The following is a 23,704-nucleotide window of genomic DNA, read 5'->3' on the forward strand; positions in this document are numbered from 1 at the left end:
AGCACAGCTTACAATTTAACAATTTTAAACAAACATCTTTGATGCACCACAGAGCAATTTATATTGTTTTAATTCTCCCAAATTAGTTAGAACTCCTCATAGACATGACTGTTCTCAACTTACTCAATATTTTGAAAGCAGTTAAATCTGAAAAGAGCTATTGCTAATCGAAACCGAAAGTGGCCAACAATGGCATTGGTACTTTAGTTTTACCATATAAAACTAGTGGTGCAACTGCGTCAGCAAGCCCTCACTATGTCTAGTTATGAACAATATGCCTTTTAGTACAGATCACAGTTAATGTTAACTCATTATAATTATCTTCAAGTAGCTTTCAAAGGAAAATCACATCTTCACTAATGCCTGACAATCAGGAGGACGTAAAAAAAGCACAGTTCTGGAAACCAATTCCAAACAAACTGTGATTTCAGGCCTACTACTGATCTGAGCCTCTGCCATGCCAATATATACTTTAACAAGCTATTTGTAAGTACTCTCCTGATCCAAACTGCTCAATCCAAGACAGTCTAAACAGCAGTGAAGCTTCAACACTATTCTGGACTTGGAAGACATTACAGAAGGTAAAGTAAGAATATTACATTCAGAAAGTCTTTCCCAGTGATTTTCACATTTAACTGAAGTTTCCACTACCACTGGAAACACCAATTCAACTCCATGAAACTAAGAAAAGCTGAGATTCACAGTTGTTCTGTGATAAAAGCAACTATTTTCTTTCCCTTCCTCCCTCCCACCTTTCAAGTGAAAGCTGAGCATCTCTCCTTTCCAAATGCTGTACACCTATACTAGCAACTACAGCAACCACTTGTGCCCAGCTACACCAAGCCCTCTGACTGCTTAAAGGAAGAGTCAAATATACCACCCTGGCATCCAGGTATCTTAGCTTAATTAAAACTCACTTTAGCTCATAACATTATGCACTATCATAAAACATAAAATGCACAACTGATATGCACAAATAGGAACACAAAGACACACTACAGTTATCTTCAAAACATAATCTATAAACTGGTTCAGCAAACAGTAGGAAAATCCTATTTTTCTCCTGTTCGAACACATTTTTATTGAGAAATTAGACAATAAAACAAGATATATGCCTCCACTCGCATCCAAGATTTTAGCCAGGAACAAATAGTAATATTACAGTAGCTGCAATAACTACTTAAGCTATTCAGTATTTTCAATAGCTACACATTACAGTTATCTTTATACAGTCCAACAACATATGCAGTGCATGTTATATCCCCTTCTTGGTCAGACAAGCAACTAGCTAATATTTTAATTTTTCTTCTGTCCTTAATAAAAAGTATCAATGCAGATTATACAAAGGGAAGTTTACAAAATGCTCACCAGCTGGACAGAAAGCACAAAAAAAAAAAAAAAAAAAAAAAAAAAAAAAAAAAAAACTTCTTAGCAATAATCAGTGCTGTAAATGGAACTGGAAGTCCTTCCCTTAACTCTCTCCAGAGGTGACAGAGACTCAGAAGAGGCTCTGGGATAAACTTCTATTCTCTGCTGCAGAAACCAGCATAGGAGAAGAAAAACTGGGCAGTAAAAAACCAAGGAAGTCAATTCTGCTAACTTATACTCCATAGCTAGTATTTTATGACTTCCCTTTCTCTTAGCTAACATGTAATCAAGTTCATTAAACTCCAGACAGTAACAGAACTTCCTCAACAGGACAAATACAACCGAACTCAGAGACACTAATTACCTGTTAACAGAGAAAATTTATCAGCAAATAATTTATGATAGTAACATTTTATGGGGATAACTAATTAAGACTTCTTTAAACAGTGAAAATGATGGGAGCCTTATCCAGGCGATACATTTATGTCTAAAATGTATTTCAGCTGACATTGTGTTTTAAAAAAAAAAAAAATCTTTGTGCAGAACACTTTCTAAATTTCTGCAGATGGGAAGAAAAGTACCAGCACAACAAGAACACAATACCCAAGGTCTTAGCAGTAACTGAACAGCCTATCATGGCCATTTATATTTGCCACATGCAAAAGTAGTAAGACAAAAAATTTTACTTCAGTGTATTTGTATGTGGCCTGCTGTATTGAAATAAAATATGGCTGCCTTCCACAAGCAACCAAAACTGTAAAAATTTGCCATTTTTCTAGTAGAGCCTCAGAGAATATACCAAGTGTGCAGTAACATCTTCCAGAAATTCATAATATACTAGAGTTGAGTGCATAGTGCTCTGCCAAAGGTAAGAAAAAAAAACTAGCCTGATCACTGTACTGCCCAATCTCATACTCATTATGCCCCCCCCAAACAAATCTGTTTTATACTCGTCAACAAGTAATTCTATGAGCAAAAGAACTTACAAAGCCTCATTTTCTTTCCTACTACCCCTCCTACCCATGACAGCAGACGCTGTGCTGTTCTGTAATGTTTGGCTCACAGGATAATCGTCACAGCAGTGAAAGTATTAGATCTCATCTTTTTCACCAGTTATCTTTTCCACAAAATTTCAGAGAAATTAATCCCAACCTTAGTATAAACGGACCAAGAGCTGTATGTAAATGGAGTGGGACAATGGACTGACAAAGGATGCAGAGGATACTACAAGAATGTGGTTTTCTTCAGAAAACAAGATTAAAAATAGTACTGACTTTCTAAAATGGTAGTGTGAAACTGACACTTCAAGAAGGGAAGGGCAGAAGCAGTAAACCAATTAAAGCCAAAGGCTTGTACTGTTTTACTAATGAAACACTCCAAGAACTCCCAGATATTACTGATTATTAAAATGAAAAAGATTAGCCTAAGTTTTTATCTGACATATTGCATAATTTAACACCAGTTTGCTATCCTCTGCTTACATTTTTATTTCAAATGAAATCAGTTCAATTTTTACTTCATAAACTGAAGTTTAATTTGGGAACGAACAGTACAAACTGTTCCAGGAAGAGGACCAGTTACCTATCCATCAAAAAGAAAACAAACGGCAATAACTAAAAGGCTCAACTTAAATTTGAACCTCCATTCTGAGACCTCACATAACAGTTCAGTGATTTTCTACTCCAGGAGTTAACAGGCAGACTTTATTTTCCGAAGACTGTACTTTGGTCTGTATGGACACAACAGCTTGGGTTGCCATCACTGGCCAAACAGATATTTATATCACAATGATAAGCCTTTGCCCAACCATCCCCTCCTAATCTGCTCCTTTCCTTGTTTTAGCTACAGTAAATGGTTCAGTAAATCTTTTTTTGTTTTTTATTCCTCCTTCCTCCCCCACCCACCCCCAGGTAACTGAGAGAAGTCACTTTCCAACTCACACACAACTTGGAAAACGATCATGTTCACTGAACAAAGTCGACCGAATCCAGTGAGCTCCAGAAAGATCCATTCCCCAATTGCCCAAGTCATGTTCTTGGAGAAAGACCAAGGAAAGAAATACGCATTTCTGCTGCACTCCAGAAAAATATATAGATATCAGAAAAGGGGAAAAGTCATAGCACTACTACAGTTAAAAACAAGCCAGCAGACAAACCGTCTAACTGCACAGTGTTTTTCCTACTTTTTTCTCCCTCTTGTACTACGTGTTAGTTTACAAGTAGAAGGGGGTTTCATTAAGATGCTTTGCAAAAACATAGGGAGTCCCTCTCCACCTCAGGGTGGAGAAAAAGAAGATAAACAACTGCAAGTAGTTTTCTACATGCCATTTTGCAATAATTAAGAGGCTATCCATAGACAGACAGAATTCAGAGCAAAGGAACAGAAATAAAGAGCAATTGCTAGAAAATGCGAGTGTCTCAAGTTCCTATTTTCCAAAGATGACAGTATTTTTCCTTGTTTTAAATGAGGCTCATTCATGCTGCTAAATTCAGAGTACAGCAGACAACAGATCCCCAAGTCTCCACACAACCAGGTTACACATATTTCAAAGATCTTTCTCTTGGACCAGCTTGGAGTTAATAGATTTAAGATGGCTATCCACCAACTCAGATTTCAAACTTTTTTTTTGTTTTTTTAAGAAGTGAGAAATCCAATTATACAGGTACCACCTAGGCTAAGACTGTGATCCAACAGATCACAGCTGAATGGAACGCCAAAATGCAGGTGTGTAAATCCACATAAAGACACCTGTATACATACGCAAATAAAAATGTAATCATTTGGTTCATTTGTGCAGATCTTTCACACCAAACTATAAGATGCCTTTACAAGAAAACGATGAGAATCTTCTGGCCCATAAGAAGTGTTCAGTTAGCATGTAACATGCTTTCCAATACACTGAGGAACTCCCTAAACATGAGGGAAGAGCAAGGGTCAAGCTGGATGAATTTTTATAATACCTTCTAGTCTCTCTTTACAACCTCTTTCCACACTTATTGTTATGTGGCCTCATCACCATGCAATAGATATGCTATTAGTCAATGACAGCAATTACAGATATGACATACTTTTGTCATATAATAATAAGCATCTATGTGATCTATCCAATCAAGGACACTCCTTCTCTCCACCCACTTTAAAGGAAACTTAACTACAGCCCAGCATGCTAACAAATGCCTTGGCACATAGTTCATATTGAAGTGGGACAAAAAAAAAAAAAAAACAAAAAAAAAAAAAAACCCACCCAATGTTTCTGTTGGTAACTACTACAAATTTTTCTTTGGAAAAAATCAATCTCCCAGCCGGGAAGTTTTAGATTCCAGCAGAACTGAAATGTTTGTTTCAAAATTACTAAGGCTTTTTTTTTTTTTCCTAAATGAAATCTATCAGGAGATTCTCTGTAACATGAATTTCAAACAATAATTATAGAGAAGGAATAAATAGTTTTAGCCGTTGTGACTCCAGAAAAAACAACAGCCAACAACATCTAGTAAAGAAACAGAAGGTTTTGTAGCAGAAATGGGAGCACTCTCACTTAAGCAAAGCTGGATCAATTATAAAAGTTTATCAGCTTTACATAACAAGATAAATTAAAATCTCTATCCAGCTGTACACAAAACTAAAAAGCCTATACTAAACATTGAAGACTCTAAATCATATTTATGAAGATTCTTTTAGGTGTTAATGTGAACCACTATGTATCACTTACAACTGGAAATATACTGTAGCAAAGTTACCACACTTCGGTCTTCTATCATTGGTTTATCATCTGGACTACCAGGTAAGTGGAAAATACAACATATGTAGTATTAACCAACAGCATTAAAATTTAGGAGTTGCATAAATGTTTACTGGAAGCCACATCAGATCAGTAGTTCTTTATTTAAATAAACCATGGTATTTGCTTTTCAAAGCACTAATTACACCTCTATTCTAATATGTAAAGCAGCCATAGAAGTCTCTCTCTCCCTTCACAAACCTCTGCTGGCTTTCTTCTTTACAGAAAAACATTATATTGGCAGGTTTTTTGATACATCTCAACCATTTGAGCAAAACCAGGCAACAGAATGGATAAATAACTTTATCACTACCTATAAAAATGCTTACATTTGAAACTGTTTCCTTCTGTGCAGATGTAATCAATATCACGTGAGACAGTTTTCTTCTCCTGAAGAAAGACCATCTCCAATTGGCTTCTAAACTCTTCTTAAATAAACTGAAATACTCTCACAATCTACAGGTTGAATTTAAAGAAACATAAGAATTACAGGTGGGCACCAAATTCCTCAGATCTATAGGTCTGCTATTCCTCCCTTTAGATTTTGAACAGCAAATGGAGAAAAGTGCTAGCAACTTCCTCAACACCACTTCACAGGTCCAAGGCACCTTACCTAAGAACAATCAACTTATAATCAGCATAAGCAATTTTACCCACAGAAAGTATGAAAAGGTACCATGAACTTCAGCAATGCAGAGTCATATTCCTAACTCTCTAGCTCATGACCCCAGATCTCAATGTGTTAAATAAAAAACAACCCCCCAATTACAGCATCACTGATGGCAGCAAATTCAGAAATCTGTTTAATTTTGTGTCACTTTTTAATATTATCACATTTTTATTCAGTGGAACACCCCTCTAAAAAGAAATCAGAGGTACTTGAAAATAAAGCAAAGCCACACTTTCCCTCCTGGTTGTAGTCCAGAAAATATTTACATCTCTGATACAGCGTGAGAGAGCGCACAAGAGAGGCTCTTCTGTCCTGAAGTAAGTAGTTTATAGAGAAAAGACTTTTACTTATTATGACATGCAAAATAAGAGAACTGTTAAGCTGACAGCCCGAATTCTTACCAAGAACTAACAACAGCATTATCTTAACTCCAGTGCGGATACAGAATAAGGGCAATAGACCAAGTTTCCCCCTTCCCAGTCCCCCTCCCAGCAACAAACCAAGAAACACAAGTGAGCAACCCTCCCTTGAAAAACATACTATAATCTAGTACTAAGAGATTCAAGTTCTCTAATGGAAGTCTCACAGCACTACAAGCAGGTACCATCTTATCTCAGGCAACACCACCACCATAATCCTGGTAACTCAGAGTAAATAAAAAAATACTCTGTCACTGGTTCATGCCTTCACTCTTGCGTTGGGGGGCGGGGATGGGGCTGATGGAAGATTCAGGTTCCATGTCAACTGGGATAATCCAATTAAAAGCATTCTTCCTTTAGAGGTTTTAAGGGTGGGGGGACACGACCCATGAATACCAACAAGACTGGGCAGAAAACAAATCCGACACACTTTTCAAACCAGTGAGAGATCAAAACAATAAGGAGAAAAAACATTCAATAAAAGTTGGTACACAAATGCTGAGGGAAAAAATACACAAAAACTTATCACATCTGAAAATCACTTGCTGGTTATCATGACCAGCAGTTTCATGTCCTTTCAAGCCTTTCAACTAAAAACACAAAGTCTTGTTTCTCCAGGAACAAGAAATGACAGCTTAGAAATCATCCATCTAAAAATTAATATAAATAGTATTAGGATTTTAATACCATGGATTTATAACCTTACTGTTAAGCTGAATGTTTAGCATGGCTTAACAAAGATATTGTGCAATCGCATTCCAAATATCTAAAGCACGCTAAATGATAATTGTCCTCCCTTCACATTAAATGATTCTTAAATATATACTTAAAATTCAACCAGTCATTCCTGGATTTTTCTTAATAGAGGAAAATACATCTCTCCATAAAAGCTACAGCAACATTTACAAACTGAAAATATATTTTAAGATTTGATGACTGCCATTCTAGGTATCTCATTTTATTTCTTTAGTTAAGTAAACACTTCTATAAGGATTACACAAAAGAGGCTGCAATCATTAGAATGGAGTGTTTTGCTAGTTTAAAAAAAAAAAGTCAATTTTACACCACTTGAATTAGAACAGGAGAGTATTATTTTTCATACTAAACAAGGTATAAATAGCATTCTTTCTAAAGTGAGAGGATGTGAAAATCAGGTCTCTGTTAACCTGTCAGCTCTAGGTGCCTGAAAAAGCAAACTACTTAACTAAAAGATATCTAGACTCCTGCTAATGTTATTCAAGGGTGACACCTGACATGTGAAAATACATCATAATCCAGAATGTAACTATATGAAAAAAAGCACAATAGAAAAAAAATAGTTAAAGTGCATTACCTAATTTGTACAGAAGACTTTATGCATAGACATGTATTATTTATAATTATTTCCTTAATAAAAGAGCATTCTTTGTTTCTTCACATCTGCGAGTGAATAGGTATCTTTGAAACAAAACAGTAAAAAAGATGAGCAGGACAGATCACAGATTTCCTTTTCCTGTTTTCACCATGGTTAGAAATGAATATTTTATAATTCTGTTACTCTGACAAATTCAGTAACACATCTACCTTTCTATGGAGAGAAAAATGTTGAGAAAGACTGATGCTTTGGAGCATAAAACCACGTAGTATTTAAGAAATTTAGGAAGCCATGGGAGACTCCACAACTAATATGTATGACAGGGACTGAGCTGTAAACATTGCTTCTTGAAAGTATTTTCAGAAATCCTGACGTGCCTTCTATTTTCCTAAATATATCACAGAAATATAAAATGTTTGAAGTACATTACTCATTGGAAAATAGTAAGTAAGTAGATAACATAGTAAACTGAGGATGCTACTGTACTCCAATAACACCCAAACTTTTTTTTTTTTTAAACAATGAAGAGTGATTTGCTAGTATTTGGGATTAAAACACATACAAAGATTAGACAGGAGATGAGCCTCCAAGCTCTACTCTTTCCACATAACCTTGAAAACATGCGGGGCTTTAAGCACCTGCTCATGAGAAGGCACAGAGAAGCCACGTTCTGCTTGCACCTCAGGTAGTTATCTCTTACTCTAATAACAAAAATATGAAGAAGGAATTTCAGGTTATCAAGTGAATCGGACCCACAACAAAAATACACTGATTTTATAGTAGGAAGTTTCTAACTCACAAAATCATATGTCTTCAACCACAGTCTCCTAAAACCACAGAAGGTATGAACTGACCAAAAACAGATAGTTTTCTAACCAAAGTTCAAAATACTGTATCATTCTGTATATTTACATAACATCCAGCTTTAAAAAAAAAAAAAAAAATCACAAATATTCCAAAAATAAGAAAATGCAACTTCACTGCACGTTTCTCAAAAAAGCCTTTACATTTTTTCCTCACAATAAGAAGCTGTACTAGTTCAACTGTGATCAATTTTTCTATTAATATTGCAATAATTTACCTACGTTTTATACAAAGAAGATATGTGAGCTATTTCAGTTCAATATTGGCTTATTTAAATCAGTTTTATTTACATCTTAAAATAAACAGGAGTAACCTAGTTTATCCCACTTCTCATCTCATCCTGTACCCATCTTAGTCTCTAAGCCCAGATCTGTTTCTCAGACTCACAGTCAAAGAAAGCTAGAGCTAAGGACAGGAATTAGACAAAAATGGACAACAAGGAACCAGCTGTCACTATCAAGCCCTCTTCCTTCATCCAGTTAGTTTTTTTGTTTCCTTTAGGGTTACAATAAATAACCACAAAAATATCCAGGTAGGTAATTCAGCACAAATCATCTAGAGACAAGGAGGGGAAAGACAGCAGTTTCATTAGGATATCTGAATGCATATTTTGACTCTGTCATCTTACACATTCTGAAAGCTATGCTGGCAAAGAGAGCACACTGTTTAAAGGAAAGTTTTATTTAATGAATGTTACAAGTTCTTTTCAGCCTAAACCGAGCCTCTTCAAGAAATTCTGCAAGACACAGTAATCATTTCTAGTGACTGAAAACTTTTGTATTGCAATTCAGCAAAAATTACATTCTGTTTTAATTCTCAGTACACTTAAACTTGACAAAGTAAAAACCTAACTGTATTTCAACGAAGGTAACTGGAAATGGAAACACTAGAATTTGATAAACCTAAAACTGGCTTGTAATTATAACCTCATACTTTTGAAAAAATTTAACTCCAATTATTCACCAAATTCACTTCAGATGACTGCAAAAACATAATCCAGTTTAAGGAGTAGCACACTCCTCTATTCCAAACAGAAAGTGTTTATATACAGAACCAACCTATTACTTTCCAAATTAAGTATTATCAACACTAACTTTGAAAACAAATGTATGTAGGGAGGATGTACACTGGAGGGTAGGGGAGAATGCAAAGGAAGGACATTATAAATCTTTCTTTAAAAAGGATGTTAACCTTTCTGTAACAAGTTCTTCTGGCATAAAAACCAAGTAATTTAAGAAGAATTTACATTTGTTTTCACATGCAACCAGGTGAAGCTGTGTGGTTATGCCCAACTCGAACTAAAACTAAATCTGATAAATATACCCATCTATGAAACAAACTAAAACTGTACATTCGTTAAAGTGTGCAAGCATCTTTGAAGAAATAACATTTTATGTCCCAAGTCCTGTATAAATTGCACTGAAGTGCAGATAAATTCTAACTAATTTAGCTAGCAAGATCTTATCAGAGATCAGATACCTAGATTATCACCAATGCTAAGGACAGTTTTTAGGACAGCTAAAAAGCAAGTATGTACTGATAAAGGGCACAAAACAAACTGTATCAATGCAAAAAGCAGCTGTAAATACTTAATTCTGCTGCTGATAGATCTGTCAAAGTTTCACCCGACCCCAAAACAGCACTCAAAAGAACATATTCTCAGAGACCAAAAATCCACAATGCAATACCAAACACACTTACAGGATCATAATCCTTCATATACTGTAAGTCAAGATTAACCAATTTTTAAAAAATACATGAAGAAAATTATGTACTTATACCCTATTTCCCACATTCACCAAAGTATCACAGGAGTGCTGCTTAAAGATAATTAACAATTCTTAACCTCTCTCAATTTGAATAGGCCACTAATCTAAAACATCTAAATTAGAAATGCTCATATTACTGTATTATGAACGGATGTTTTATAAAATAGTTCAACTTTCTCAATAAAACAAACAACAAAAAACAGTTGTCTGAAGTGAAGTCATCCAGTGTTAAAATTTCCAGTTCTGGAAAAATAATCCTAAATTACTCCAATTGTTACTAACAACATTAAAAATTGTGCCAAATCCCTACTTCCTGAATGTTTATGTTTAGTGTCTGGATGTTGCTGTACCTTTACTTGCTATATTCAAGAAGTCTTAACAAATGCAATTTCTTTTCCCTGTTACTATTAATCAAATAAACCACTAATGCTTTATTCGCAACTACACTGAGAGACAAGTTTCAACTGCAGTCATTTTCTTGCCTCTTCTCTGAAAATCTTGTTTTGCATCCTTTATGAATGGTGAGACTCAAACCAGAGACTTTATTCCAGCAGCTGTCATACCCACCCTAAGAGGTAATCTCTATCTAGTCCTACTTGATATTCCTCTGCTCATATATTCTTTCTGGCTAACATTACACTCAAATTTTATGCTCGGAGTAGTGCATCAGGAATTTCATGTCCGTTTTAGAGTCACTGCTGTACATGTATCTCCTTCCTGTGAAGTCTTATACTCCTTCCTGTAATCTCCTTCCTGTATAGTCGTACACAGGGGACCACTCGTACATGTACCTGTAAAGAAATTAGTATTTTTGCTTTGGCTTAACTTAACTAAGCCTGTAGTATCGAACAGTTTTTATTATTTACCAGTCTTAAATTAATGATAATTTATGAATGAGCATAAACATTCACAGAAGAATGTTACTACTTCGTTCAAAGAACAAATCTATGTACACTAAAAATATATTCACCTGATAATGACAAATTTTGTAATTTCAGAATCTATCAGTTATCAGTGTTTGATCCATAAAACATAGTGTAAATAATGTTTTATATTTAAAGATCTCAAAATATTTTATTCAGTGGATAAGAATCACTGATTTCATATATACTTGAGACAGCAGGACACAGAAGTTGGTTGATATGCAACAAAAAATTTAGGTCAAAAGCTGAGACAGAAAAAAAGACCTCCTGAAGACTTCTGTTCCTGTAGAAGCAAAATTAGGTATGTTTTAAAAGCGGGGCTGAAAAACTACAACATTTTACCCGTACGTATTTTTCCTTTGCAACTCTTCTCATTACAATAGTCACAGTAAGGAAGACAGACTATCAGAAACTTATAGTGGGCCTAATGAACAAAGGTGTTTAGGTATCTTGTTTGCCATTCATTTCAAACACAATTTAACATTCCTGCATGCATGAAATCACAAATCAAGGCCTCAAAGGCTAACCAGACATCTCTTAATCCCTCTGATAAAAAGAAAGAATGAACAGTGAGGTCTGCTGCCAGCCATCTGCTCAAAAATCTAGGTCCCCTTTGAGTAATCTGGAAGACAGGCTTTCCAACTGGACATTGACTCTAGGTGCAGAATTCAAGGATACTTTTTGTATTAGCCTCTAGTCAGCAGCCAACTGTAATTTGTGCCTTAAAACATGCACCTCAACCTCACCAGCTTGCAAGTAGAAAGAAAAATTAACTGCTTTCTAACAGGAAAAGGATGGATGCAAAAGCGTATCTTGTTTTCCTCTTTCAGAGCTGCTAGCGTGTTGCAAGATGGTGGTAGGTTGCCAGTATCTGTCCACCATGCTCTCACTTGCAGGTGATCTTCCCTCAACAGCATTTCTCATGAGACACTCATCTTTCTCCTAGAAACGAAGAAATTCTGTACTTTTTCACTAATGAGCAAATCCTGGTGAATTTCAGTTCTGCTCTTCAGAATTCTTTTTTCCCCTGTTGAAGTTCTGAGAAAAACTTTCTGCTGCAGCAGCAGAGTTTAAATGGATTTCAGATTCAAGAGCTGCCTATGAATGATTTCAAAAGTTTATAAAATTTACAGCATTAGCAGTTTATTTTAGAAGCTTGCACTTTGCAGAAACTGATGCAATTTTTACTTATGTATTCATTAACATAGATCTTTCCACTTACTACAGACGGATAAATTTCAAAATACCCTTCTCTGAAGCAACACTTCAAACAAAAAAAATTCTATGAAGTATAGCATATAGTATAATTCTAATATTATTACCTGAGCATACAACTTCAGATAGAAAGCTCAGATTTCAGAAAAGAGATAAAATACTTCGCAAAAATTTGGCAAGCCACAACTGTTCCGTTTAGTGTTTTTTCCACAAGGAAAAATACTGAAGAAACACAGGTTTGTGCCAAAACATAGGGAAGAATTCCCCGTATCATTAGGCTAGTGCCTTTGAAAGGAAAACATTATTGATACATAGGAACAGCTAGTGAACGTATATGCTTTTTCTAAGGTAGTTTTACTGTAAAAAGCTAGAGAGTCTACTAAAGGTCTTCCAGAGAGGAAAGAGAATTTGTAATACTGAAGTTACACCAGAGAACACTTTATGCAGTCAAGTACAACTAAGTTTTGTGACTCTTCACAACTCCAGAGAAAACACCAAGAGGGTATCCATCTTGCTCAACATAAAAAACTCTTCTCTCTTTTCAAATGCTACATTTAAGTCCAGAAAGTATTTATTTTTACATTACAATCAATTGCAGGTAAAGCAATTTTTTAAAAGTATCAGTGCTGAGAACTGTCATTCAACATCAGTACATTTTTCCTTACTAAAGGACTATGCAAGAAACAATTTCTCACTACTTTATAAGTGAAGATTTCCTCTGAAAGGACCCAAAAAAACTTGTATAAAAGCTTGACTTAATAAACAAATGTAGTTAACACTAGAAGTTGAATATTGTTAAATTATTGTTTTCCATAGCAAAGCTATAAGACCATATTGAACTAGAAGATGCCTTGTAGATGGCCAATTGCACTTAAATAAATTAGCTTCTCTCTTAGCCCAAACACCTGTTAAAAACTAAGAGACAGAGCTTTCTCTCACAGGTCTGCATAATTTTAATGATAACTGACTTACTCAATACTTCATCTAGAGTAGAAAGAAACAGCAGGGAAAACAAATGTAAACTGGCAATAAACAACATGTCTCTTCATAGAAAACAGCCATCTCAAACAGCAGTTAAGGAACTAACTTTAATCAGGGCCCCTTAGACAGCACACAGTAATTTCAGTGTGAAAAAAACCCAACTATATAACTTACAATTTGCTATCTTAACTATTGTATAGTATCAGCCAGCTCTTCAGAAACTGCTAGTTTTCATTGCTTCTTTTAACTTTTAGAAGAGTAACCCAAAAATACCTGTGTAAAAGCCCAAGCAATAGCCTATATAAGCCACTTCTGCAAACTCAAAGGCTGGAAGTATATATTAAGGAGGCATCTTGCTAAGTAAACTAATCACAAGGGAATGCTTTTCATGTACTAAAGGAAAGCAAATGTGACAAACCTTGTTTATAGCCAATATTTTTCCATTTTTTCCAAAATGTAAGCTAAGCTTACACAGAAAAGCTTACCAGATCTAGCTATTGAAATTATCTAAACACATTACACTTACAATCCAAGAATTAAGTTTATGCATTTAAGACATTTAAAGATGCATGTTCCTTTAAAGAGACCAACAACAAACGGAAACCTTAAAATATAGATCTGTAAATACACCAGCTCATATACTAGCAATAAGCAATAAAGCAGAACAACACTGAAATTCTAGAAGTTCCCAATATCAAAATCCTAATGTCAATGGATTTTAGGAACCAGCTACAGCAGCAGACTAAGAAAGAACAACGTAACTTGTTGCCATGCACTGCAGCTACTTATTTCTTTACTGTGATTTTATGATTACACACTTTCCAATTTTTTTCTATTAGAGAACCTCACAGCAGAGTAAAAAAATGAATGGCAATACAACTGATCCACCAAAAACTAACTTCAGAAGCATTGCCAAAGGTACAGAACAAACTTTAAGTTATTTTCTATGTAAAAATCCCAAACATTTAACACAAACTCTTGTTAAAATTAACCTCTCCCCCCAAACTGAATGTACTAGTACAAGTAATGACTTAAAGAAACCTTTTATTCAAACTTAGATATCCACAGAAATCCCCTTTTTCCTTTCTTTTGTTTTAATCCACAGAAAAGCTTTTCAGAGTCGACCGATCCTGGAAGCAACTGCATTTTTCTACCAAAAAAAGTGGGGAAAAAAAAATCATCATCTTCAGAGCCACCCACAATTTACTTTTAAACAGCCAGTATTCAAAGAACCAGGAGAAAGGTGTTTTTTAACATTTTAAACATTTGGATGTTAAGGAAAAAAAATTCTTTCGAAGCATGCTTCATGGACAGTCTACTCTCTCATCTGTGATCACAGATGTCTCTCTTCTCAGCTTTTACAATACAACTAAGGCGAAAAAACTGTTTTCATAGTAACAAATGATTACTTTAATAATAACAGCACATAATGCTGGTCAAATGGCTAGCATCCTCAACCCTTCACTGCACTTTAACTAATCTCAGGTTCCCTTTTTTCCACCTGCCCTGTAATTTCCTCTTTCCCACACATACTGCCCAGCCAGCTTCCCTTCTCTTGTACCTGTCCTAATGCCATGTTCATTTCTGACAGCTGGTCAATGATCACACAAATTTAACCAGAAGTTAGCTTCTTGTCCTCCTCTACTGTAAGGGTCGCTAGAACAGGAAAAAAAAAGCTGGCTCCTTGTTTCCAGCTGTTCAGTATGCCTTTTACAATGTGGATTCTGAACTCTTCCAGGTATCACTGGAAACAAAGTAAGCCAACATTCCATAACAGAAGCAACTCTGTAAGACTGGAAATTCATGATGTAAAATACTCCATTCAGGCTCTGATGGAGCAGTACGATTTTGAATCTTAGAACTGTATCAGGAATGGCAGAGTGGTTATTGACAGCATTCTTAATTGCCAATTAAAAAAAATCCATGAAGAAACTTATATTCATTAAAGTTTGGTTACATTTTGGAATCTAAATATCATGAGTTATAATCAAATTTCTATAAAATAGCACACACAGCATACAATCCAGCTAAAGATTTCATGCTGTGTATACTAATGCTTCCCATTTGTTACTTTAAACAATTCATTGAGATCATGACATGAAGCAAACACACAAAGTCTCTTAAGCATAAATGTAGCAAAATACTCAGCATCTTCTTCACAATAACAAATAACTGAGTACATGTTGCAAAACTGAACTCCAAACTCTTTTCACTGAACTCTTAACTTTTTTTTCCTCTTTTCTATTATTGGTTGATCATTCTGCCCCATACACATAAGCAGCAAGAGACAATCTTTCCACCCCTGCCCCTTTTTTTAAGCAACGGGCTGCATCTTACAAATTTTACTCCCAAACAGCATTAATACCTCCCTCATAACATTCCCAAAGCTACCCTATTTGACTCCCTTGCCTCCTCTTGCCTGTCTATAATTCTTTTACACCAATATTCTCTCACTCATTCCTTTGAAAAGAGCTACTAGGATGATCTACCCTCTCAGTCTGTCCATCCTCAGGCACAATAATGCTACATCTTTGTACTTTCCTTTTTTCTTTAATGGAAACACTTCTCTGCATCTACAAGACCCTTCAAAGTTCTCTTCCCTGTAAACAATGGTAGATTTAAGTCGCTATTTGTTACTGTTATGGAACTTCACACTTCAGTTGGTCTCATAAGACCGCTAATCTCTTCAAACTTCGTATCTGCCTATAGGAACTGACCTACAAATAACAGATACACTAAGTGGGGGTAGCTACTCATTAGGTTTTAAACTCTTACAGACAGAGACACAGCACACAGGGACCTGAATGCAAGTACAAAATTTTTTCAGCACTTTGGTATGTTAGATGTACAATACTCTTTGGAAACCAGGAACATGACAAAAACTTGAAAGTACTCTACCATGTTTAGCCCAACATAAATTTGGAAGTCTCCCCAGAGAAACTCTCTTCTTTATGCGTAGCCTTTTTCCAGAGAAACCATGCAGTAAGCAACTCTGAAAAAAGCTGTTTGCACTGTATCACACACACTTTAAGAACTTAATTGAATGCAGTAAAACTTCTCACCATGGATGCAGTTCTACAAGCACAAAAGACTGACATGAGTATTCCAAGAATAAGCTATAATATAACAAATACCTTTACGCAGGTAGTAAAAGTACTCACAGTAGGAGGTTCTATCACTTCTGAGTCACTCATTTGAAACCAATATTTACAGGTGTTACATTTTATACACATATACATAAACCTTCAAGTGACATTTAGCCAATTTTGTCTTTACTGCAAAGAAATGAACCAGTCATGACTAGATGAATCCCAAACACCAGCATGCTACACCAGTGGAGCTTTCCATTTCAATTAGGAGTAAAAATCAGAAAGATAAAAATAGGAGCGACTCTTTAAGCACTAACTTGAAAGGAAGAGGATCAGGTTAGTTTAGCTTCACATTCAGCAGTAAGGCTCCAGATTTGGGGATTCTTTTTCTGAGGGATGAGAGTAATCGAGATTGTTTGTTTGGGGCTGTAAGGGAGTTGGGGAGGGAAATAACACTGGAGATTTTTCAATACCATTGGTTTTGTTAAGTTCAGGTAGATTATAGGAAGGCAAAGTTCCTCTGCAGTAGTTCCAAATCAAGCACCACTAATTTTATAATAGTGAAATGTACAGCAATTACAAAAAAAAAAAAAAAAAAAAAAAAAAAAAAAAAAAAAAAAAAAAACACAGAACTAAGACAATTCAGAATAGATCACTCAAGCAGTAAAAAAATGGAAAACTACAGTAGCATCGAAGCCAATTAACATTAGAACTTCAATAAAGACTTTTCGCAATTATTTGTGGTATGTATCTATTCATTTAAACAAAATTTGCTTTTTTTTTTTTTTTTTAGAGCCATGAAATGAAAAATGTAAAATGACCTCTATTCCCTGCATGTCCACATTTGCAAAACTATGGGAATATAACAATAAATAGCACTTTAGTGTAATTCAGGTAGACAGAGGACAGGGTAAAATTATCTTCTTTAGATATTACCAATATACAAGTGTCCGTAATACCCACAGCATTTCAACTACATTCTAACACCTACCTTCAATTCATACCGACAGAAAGATTCAGTAAATCTTGACAGGACATAGAAAATAAGATGCAATGAACCGAAGCTTGCACATAACTACTTTGAAAGACAAAATTGACATGCTCCTGCTCTAATCAGCTCAGCTTTGGTTTACTGTATACAATATACAGGATTTAACGCAACTTTAGTTATTCTGAGCAAATTGGGGCCAAACCTATTTTATTAACAATACAAAAAAAAGTACTTCTTCATTCCATTACATAGTACAGAAGTTCATTTATTTAAATTAGCAGCTTCCCCTCAACTGTGTAGGACTACTTTCCTCTCCCACCGTACTAAAATAAAATGTACATATGAACACTTTCAGATCAGAATAAAGCAAATTTTCCACTGCGCTAAAAGCCTGGGAAAGTAGAAGTAACAATGGAATAGTGTTCCTTCTACTTACAAAACTATGAATAATTCACTCATTTACTTCCATCATTCCTGTACACATCCATACATCAGGACATTCACCAGTTATTAAAATACAGCTGGACTCAGTGAGAACTTCAGAACAGCTTTCCTATCTTAAAAAGAATACTCAAAAACATAAATATTCTCCTCATCCTCCAGATGTTTTCATATATTAATAGCTCCACTAAGTGCAGCTTCACTGAAATCAAAAGAATTACTAGTTGTAGCAAAAGTAAGCATAATTACAAGAGTATGCAGGATTAGTATCTTTGGACAGCTGAACAGGAAAGAATAGACAGCACAAAAATATGAAATTATGATACCTTGAAATGTAGCACAGAATAGCAGCCTACTGGCCTTGCACATGTGTTTAAATCTGAGTACTACACTTTCAAGTATGATTGAATGCACAAAAAAAACAGTGTATTAACATAAGATGTATGCTTTTAGCATCCTTTTACACAAGAGTATCACATTATTAGTGATCTACAGATATTTCTGTATTAACCCAAAAAAGGAAAAACAAATAGGAACTATAAATACACTTGGATGCCGTAACTATATTTGTGGTGTGGAGTGAGCCTTTCCTAAAAGGTACTTTAAAAATGTTTTCTGTATTTTACTTTAACTATCTATTATAACAAATAATGATAATGCAGTAACAAATGTATCTTTGCATCAGAAGTTGTTAACTTTACACAGAACATCAAGAAGCTCTAATTTAAAGCTCTATCTTTAAATTCTCTATTTGAATACTGTGTTTTATAACTGCATACAAAGACAAAATACAGTACTTACAAAATACAAAACAGGCTTCAAAATTCTGTCAGTATTTGGGATTTTTTAAACTGTAACCATTGCCATTTTTAATTAAAAGGAAAACCCTGCTCTTTTCTAACATCAGCTAAGAAATCATTGAACATATTATTACTGTCTACAATATCCTATAAAAACACAAGCTAGCTGACTTAACTGTGAACATTTCTCCTCTATGTTTCTGCCAAGAAAGACTCCAGTAAGTGCTAACTTGGATTGTTATTCTCTGATTGTTAAGCTCTACACAGCAGCTAAAAATGAAGAAGCCTGTTTCCATTTTTATGGGGTTTAGTCTATAAAGTGCTCAACTACATAATGTATCATCAAAATACAAAGAATTATTAAAAATAATAGCACTATAATAGTTTTTAAAAAAGCAAACATTTGTCAGTGGCAAATCTAGAACACCATTTTGTATTATTGAATATTGTAGTATATCTAAATTAAAACTAACTTAGCCATACCAGTTAAAAAAAAAAAAAGACAAGTTTATTTAATCTTTGTGGCTTTAACAAAAACTATCACACCTGTAAAAATAGAAATTTAAATCATTACTTCCAACGAAACTGCCATTTTGGTTTCAGTGTAGTCTTCCAAGCATGGTATTTGGCACATCATACAGCTCTCCTCATGGCAGTGATAACTGCTAATTTATAATATTTCTGAGAAATTAGCAATTGCTTAAATAAAGGTTAATTAAAGATAACTCACCACCATCCCTCTCTCTAACTCTGTGAGTATGCACACTTTTTGCTTTAGCGTGCCCTGTGTTGTCACCATATTTGTTTTCAGGGCTATCAGATCGCCGCAACATTTTATTTGGTGGTGAAGGATCTGTGGTGTCTCGCATCTTGTCATGACGGTGATCACCACCACTGGGGTGACCCTTGGATGAGTATTTAAGAGTCTGCAATACACAACAAGAGAGCAGGCATTTACATTAGATTTAAAGTTACAGAACAGACCTTAAAGTGATATTTCTAAATTTTAGATCTCTTTCCAGAATACATTTTGAAGTTAATTAATTTTAATTTCCCATTTCAATAATAAGCATTAGCCTTTCTGGTTTTAATTACCTACATTAAAGCAACAAGTTCTGTAATTAGAACTCAAACAATTTTCTCCCACTATGACATTCAACATAACATTTGCTGCTAATATAAATCTAATTTATTTTTTCACTGGTGGACTGCATACATTCAGCAGTAAGTGGGCCACAGTACTTCTGACACTTTTGGAAAAAGCAGAAGTCTCTAGTTAATATTAAAACGATGAACAAAAAGTTATAGCGAATCACTGTAAACTTTGAATATGTCCTCCATCTTGCAACAGAAGCCACTTAATTTCACCTCTACCTGGAACTTCTGCAAGCTTTTTTTCCCACTATTAGCATCTCTGTAACAAAAGCAATAAAAAAAGTAAAATTCTGGGGACTCGCAACATGGAATATGACAGTTAATTTGGAAATATTTACCAAAAATGACACATTCTGCATCTCTTTGACCTGCTTGATTTTGCAGTGTGAACTTCTGAGTGGCAACCGTTTACATGTACATGAACTGTCACTAACAGCTGCCTTTGACTGTCAGGTTACATTTCACAGTGATACAAATACACAAAACGTAATAAAACAACAGCTCAATTATGTGCCCTAAGGAGAGCAATACTACAATATGCAAGCGTTCCCCAGATTCACACCCTCAGAACTAAATTTCTCAGTAGGCAAGGCAGACGAATGTAGTATCCCTTACAGAAATTAAGGTTCATCTCGGCAGTTCAAGGATTTGATAGTGGTTTCTGACCACGGCTAGCAGCTGGCGACTACAGAAATTAAGCCCTACTGGCAACCCCAGTTATTCAGTGTCTAAAATCATGCCGTACTCAGGTTACAGTCCACACCAGCAGTTTTGGGGAGAAGAAAGGACATGGGGAGGGGGGCGGGGGAAGAACAAAATGCCTTTTGTTTTTAAAAAGAAAACACTCACCTCCCCCTGGATCTCCACTTACTGCAAGTGACCCCGACTCGCTCTCCCGCCCCTCCTATCCAACCCTCCCCGACTCCTAGGCCCAAGCCGTACACGGGCTGGACTAGGCCTCTCCTCCTCGCCCAGGCCCCGCAGGCCCCAGACGGGAGCCGCAGCCCCGTCCTCTCCGCACGCAGCCGCCGCCGCCTCCCCCGGCTCCCCCCGGGCCCGAAGCGGCGCTGAGCGACGGGGCCAAAGCGGCTGTTGCACCGCGGCCTGCGGCGGCGGCCGAAGCCTACGCTGGAGTAGCTGCCCCCCCCTCCTCCCCTGCTCCTCCTCCTGGGCCTAGCGGCCGGCGCGTTAGGTACCTGGTAGGGCTGCGAGTCCCCCCTGCGGTCGTGACAGCTAAAGAGAAAGCGAGAGAAAGAGAGAGACGTTAGCGAACAACCGTTACCGGCCGCCAGGGAAAGGGGCCCAAACATGGCGGAGGGGAGGGGGAGACCCCGCGGGGCAAGGGGCCAGAGGAGGAGGAAGGGATTTACCCATCACTGAGTCTCTGCTGTTTCCTCGCATACATTACCATCAATGCCCGGCCTGTGTGTGTGAGCGTGAGGGGACCAGGAGGGGACGGCCGCGGCCGGGCCACAGGCGCCGAGGGGGGAGGAGGGGGAGGCAGCGCTCCGCCTCGCCGCCGACCGGGGGCAGGGAGGGGGGAAGGGAGGGAGGGGGCGGCTCAGGCAGCTCGGCTGGGAGCAGCGCTCACGGGCCCATCTCCTCCGCACACAGCGAAAGGGGAGACGCCAGCAACTCGGCCCCGCGCGCGCTGAGACCCTCCGGGAGCACGGACTCCGCCACCGTCGCCGCCGCTGCCGCCTCCTCCCCCCGCTGCGCCCGCCGCCACCGCCGCCGCCGCTCCTCCAACTACATCCGGGAAACTCGGGCGACGCCGCGCTCGGTTAACGTCGGCTCTTTTCGGCTCTTTCCGACACGCTCCGTCCCCTCTGTCCCCTTTGCTCTCGGGCGACTCTGCCTTCGGGAAACATCGGCTGTCTTCGCCAAGCCCAACGCCCTTCAGTCTCTCCCTTCGGCAAACATCGGCTCCTTCCGTACCTCTCTCCCCTCCCCCTTCGCCGGCCCGCCTCGTCCCTCTCTCGCGAACGCTACCTGTCTTCGGAAAACATCGGTTATTTCCGTAGAGAGGTTTTCACGCTCCCGTCAGGGTGACGCCGCTTTCGGAAGCGCTCGGGTATTTCCGTGACCCCTCACCCCGCGCCTCTGCGGCGCTCCCGGCTGCGCCCGGCGGAGCGGCCGTTGGCGGGGCGCGGCCGGCTGATTGGCCGCGGGGAGCCCGCGCCGTCTGGGGGACCGCGCCCCGGGGAGAGGCGGGCAGGCCGGGCCGGGAGGGAGCCAGGCCCCTGCAGGGCCGCCGGCTTTCTCGGTGGGAACCGCCGGGGCGGGAACGCCAGGCAGGTGGGGGCAATAGGGGGAATTGCGAGAGGAGCGGCGGGGGGAGGGGGCAACGCCCGGCTGCGAGGTAGGAAAGGGAAGGCCTCCTCTTACCTCCCCCCTCCTCCCCTTCCGCCCGGGGATTTGATGTATAGGCAGGAGCCATTTTGTGTACGTTTCGCCTTCTACAAGGAAGCGCTCGGCGGTAAAGAGGATGTTAAAATGTCCCTGGGGAGGCGGCGCGGGTCGGGGCGCCTCCCGCTCGGCGCCGCCGGTTTTGTGTGGGACGCGGCTCCGCTCCCGGCCCCTGGGGAGCTGCGCGGGGGACGTGGCCCCGGCCGCCGCGGAGAGAGGCGCCGACAGCCCGGGCACGCTGCGGCCGCCGCTGGGGGGGTGTTGGAGCGGGGGGCGCCTGCGGCAGCGGCCGCCTCCCGGGAGCGAGCGGCTCCTCTGCGCTTCGACAGAGGTGTAAAATTACCGTGCCTGCGCCCCAGAGGGCCCAGCGGCGCCAGACCTGCTTGCTCCGGGTGGGCCCCGGGTAGCTCGAGCGGAGTGGATGCCTGGCGCCCGGCTTGCGGAGACGGTGCCCTCTCACCGGGCGGCTGAAGGCCCCGGTGGTGACTGCTCGGTCCTGCCTCCCGAGAGAGGGTCGCTTGGCTGTTTCTGACCAAGCGCCCGACGTTTGAGGTACAAAGTAGCATATGTTCGGGATGGTATTAAGATCTTACTTAAATACAGTAGAGGTAGCTTGTCACCCAGAGTAGAGCATCGCCATGTTCTACTCTATATCACAGAATGAAGGGTGAATTTTTAGTGGAGGTAAACTTGTAGAGTTTTAATTTTGCCCTGCACTCCTGCCTGGGAAGGGAAGAAACATGGCACACCTCAAAACTGGCATATTAACCTTAGAGCATCTTTCCCTGTGGCTTTGTTTCTGCTAGTGTAGGATTATTCATGACAACTCTACTACATATATTTTTTTTTTAATTGGCGTGCAGAAGGCTGTTGCTGAGAGGGGACTTCGGGGAGCAGTGGTAAAGCTGAGGGAGAGCCGTGGAGGATGACTCAGCAGGGAGCTGCTCTGCAGGGTTACAATAACGAGCTGGTGAAATGCATTGAAGACTTATGCATGCAAAAAGAAGAGCTGAACAAACAAATTCAGCAAGCGGAAGAGGAAAAAAATAAACTCCAGCATCAAATCCAAGTCCTGAGTGAGAAGCTGGAGTGTGTATGTGAAAACCTGGCCCAAAAGGTAGCTTCACGGAATGAGCTTGATAAAATTCTTGCTGAAACTGAAGCTGCTTACATGAAGATTTTGGATAGTTCTAGAACTTTGCTTAATGTCTTGAAGAAGGAAGTGGGAAGCTTAAAGAGTACGCCAGAACTGAAAAGCCATGTAACCTGAGACTGTCAAATGTTTGGACTCCATAGTTCTGAAATTCCACTAGGTGAGAAATGTGGTTAACCACAGAAGCCTCCAACAACAGTATAAGTGGAAAGGGGCTCTCTTCCAATTTTTCCTATATGTTTTTCTTGATTTTTTTAAAAAAAACATTAAAAATCCTGTAGAGTATATATGAAATAAAGCTTTTTTGCTTAAAAAAAATTATATA

The 23,704-nt window shown here is 38.5% G+C and overlaps 2 protein-coding genes across 5 annotated transcripts in view; one reads left to right on the forward strand and one right to left on the reverse strand.

Moving 5' to 3' along the window:
- Nucleotides 1-22,121, reverse strand: part of WAC (WW domain containing adaptor with coiled-coil) — a 64,978-nt gene extending 42,857 nt beyond the window's left edge. The window contains exons 1-3 of one of the 4 annotated variants that reach the window (XM_026101646.2): nucleotides 21,810-22,121; nucleotides 21,014-21,050; nucleotides 19,393-19,588 (exon numbers count right to left, since the gene is read on the reverse strand). In XM_026101646.2, coding sequence (XP_025957431.1) covers nucleotides 19,393-19,588; nucleotides 21,014-21,050; nucleotides 21,810-21,826 — 250 coding nt within the window. In that variant the 5' untranslated portion in view covers nucleotides 21,827-22,121. Of the gene's footprint in view, nucleotides 1-19,392; nucleotides 19,589-21,013; nucleotides 21,051-21,187; nucleotides 21,781-21,809 lie in introns of those variants that run through there. The other 3 variants (XM_026101645.2, XM_026101644.2, XM_064505863.1) reach the window with 3 other exon arrangements.
- A 1,030-nt stretch (nucleotides 22,122-23,151) lies between these two features.
- Nucleotides 23,152-23,496, forward strand: LOC112984068 (microtubule nucleation factor SSNA1-like). The gene has a single exon (XM_064508066.1). The coding sequence runs from the start codon at nucleotides 23,152-23,154 to the stop codon at nucleotides 23,494-23,496; it is 345 nt and encodes a 114-aa protein (XP_064364136.1).
- Nucleotides 23,497-23,704: the final 208 nt, after the last annotated feature.

This window comes from Dromaius novaehollandiae, chromosome 2 (assembly GCF_036370855.1).
Source record: "Dromaius novaehollandiae isolate bDroNov1 chromosome 2, bDroNov1.hap1, whole genome shotgun sequence".
Taxonomy (NCBI): Eukaryota; Metazoa; Chordata; class Aves; order Casuariiformes; family Dromaiidae; genus Dromaius; species Dromaius novaehollandiae.

Bases quoted from the DNA above. Each gene is read 5' to 3' on its own strand.
- LOC112984068 (XM_064508066.1), top strand. From the start codon at position 23,152: ATGACTCAGCAGGGAGCTGCTCTGCAGGGTTACAATAACGAGCTGGTG.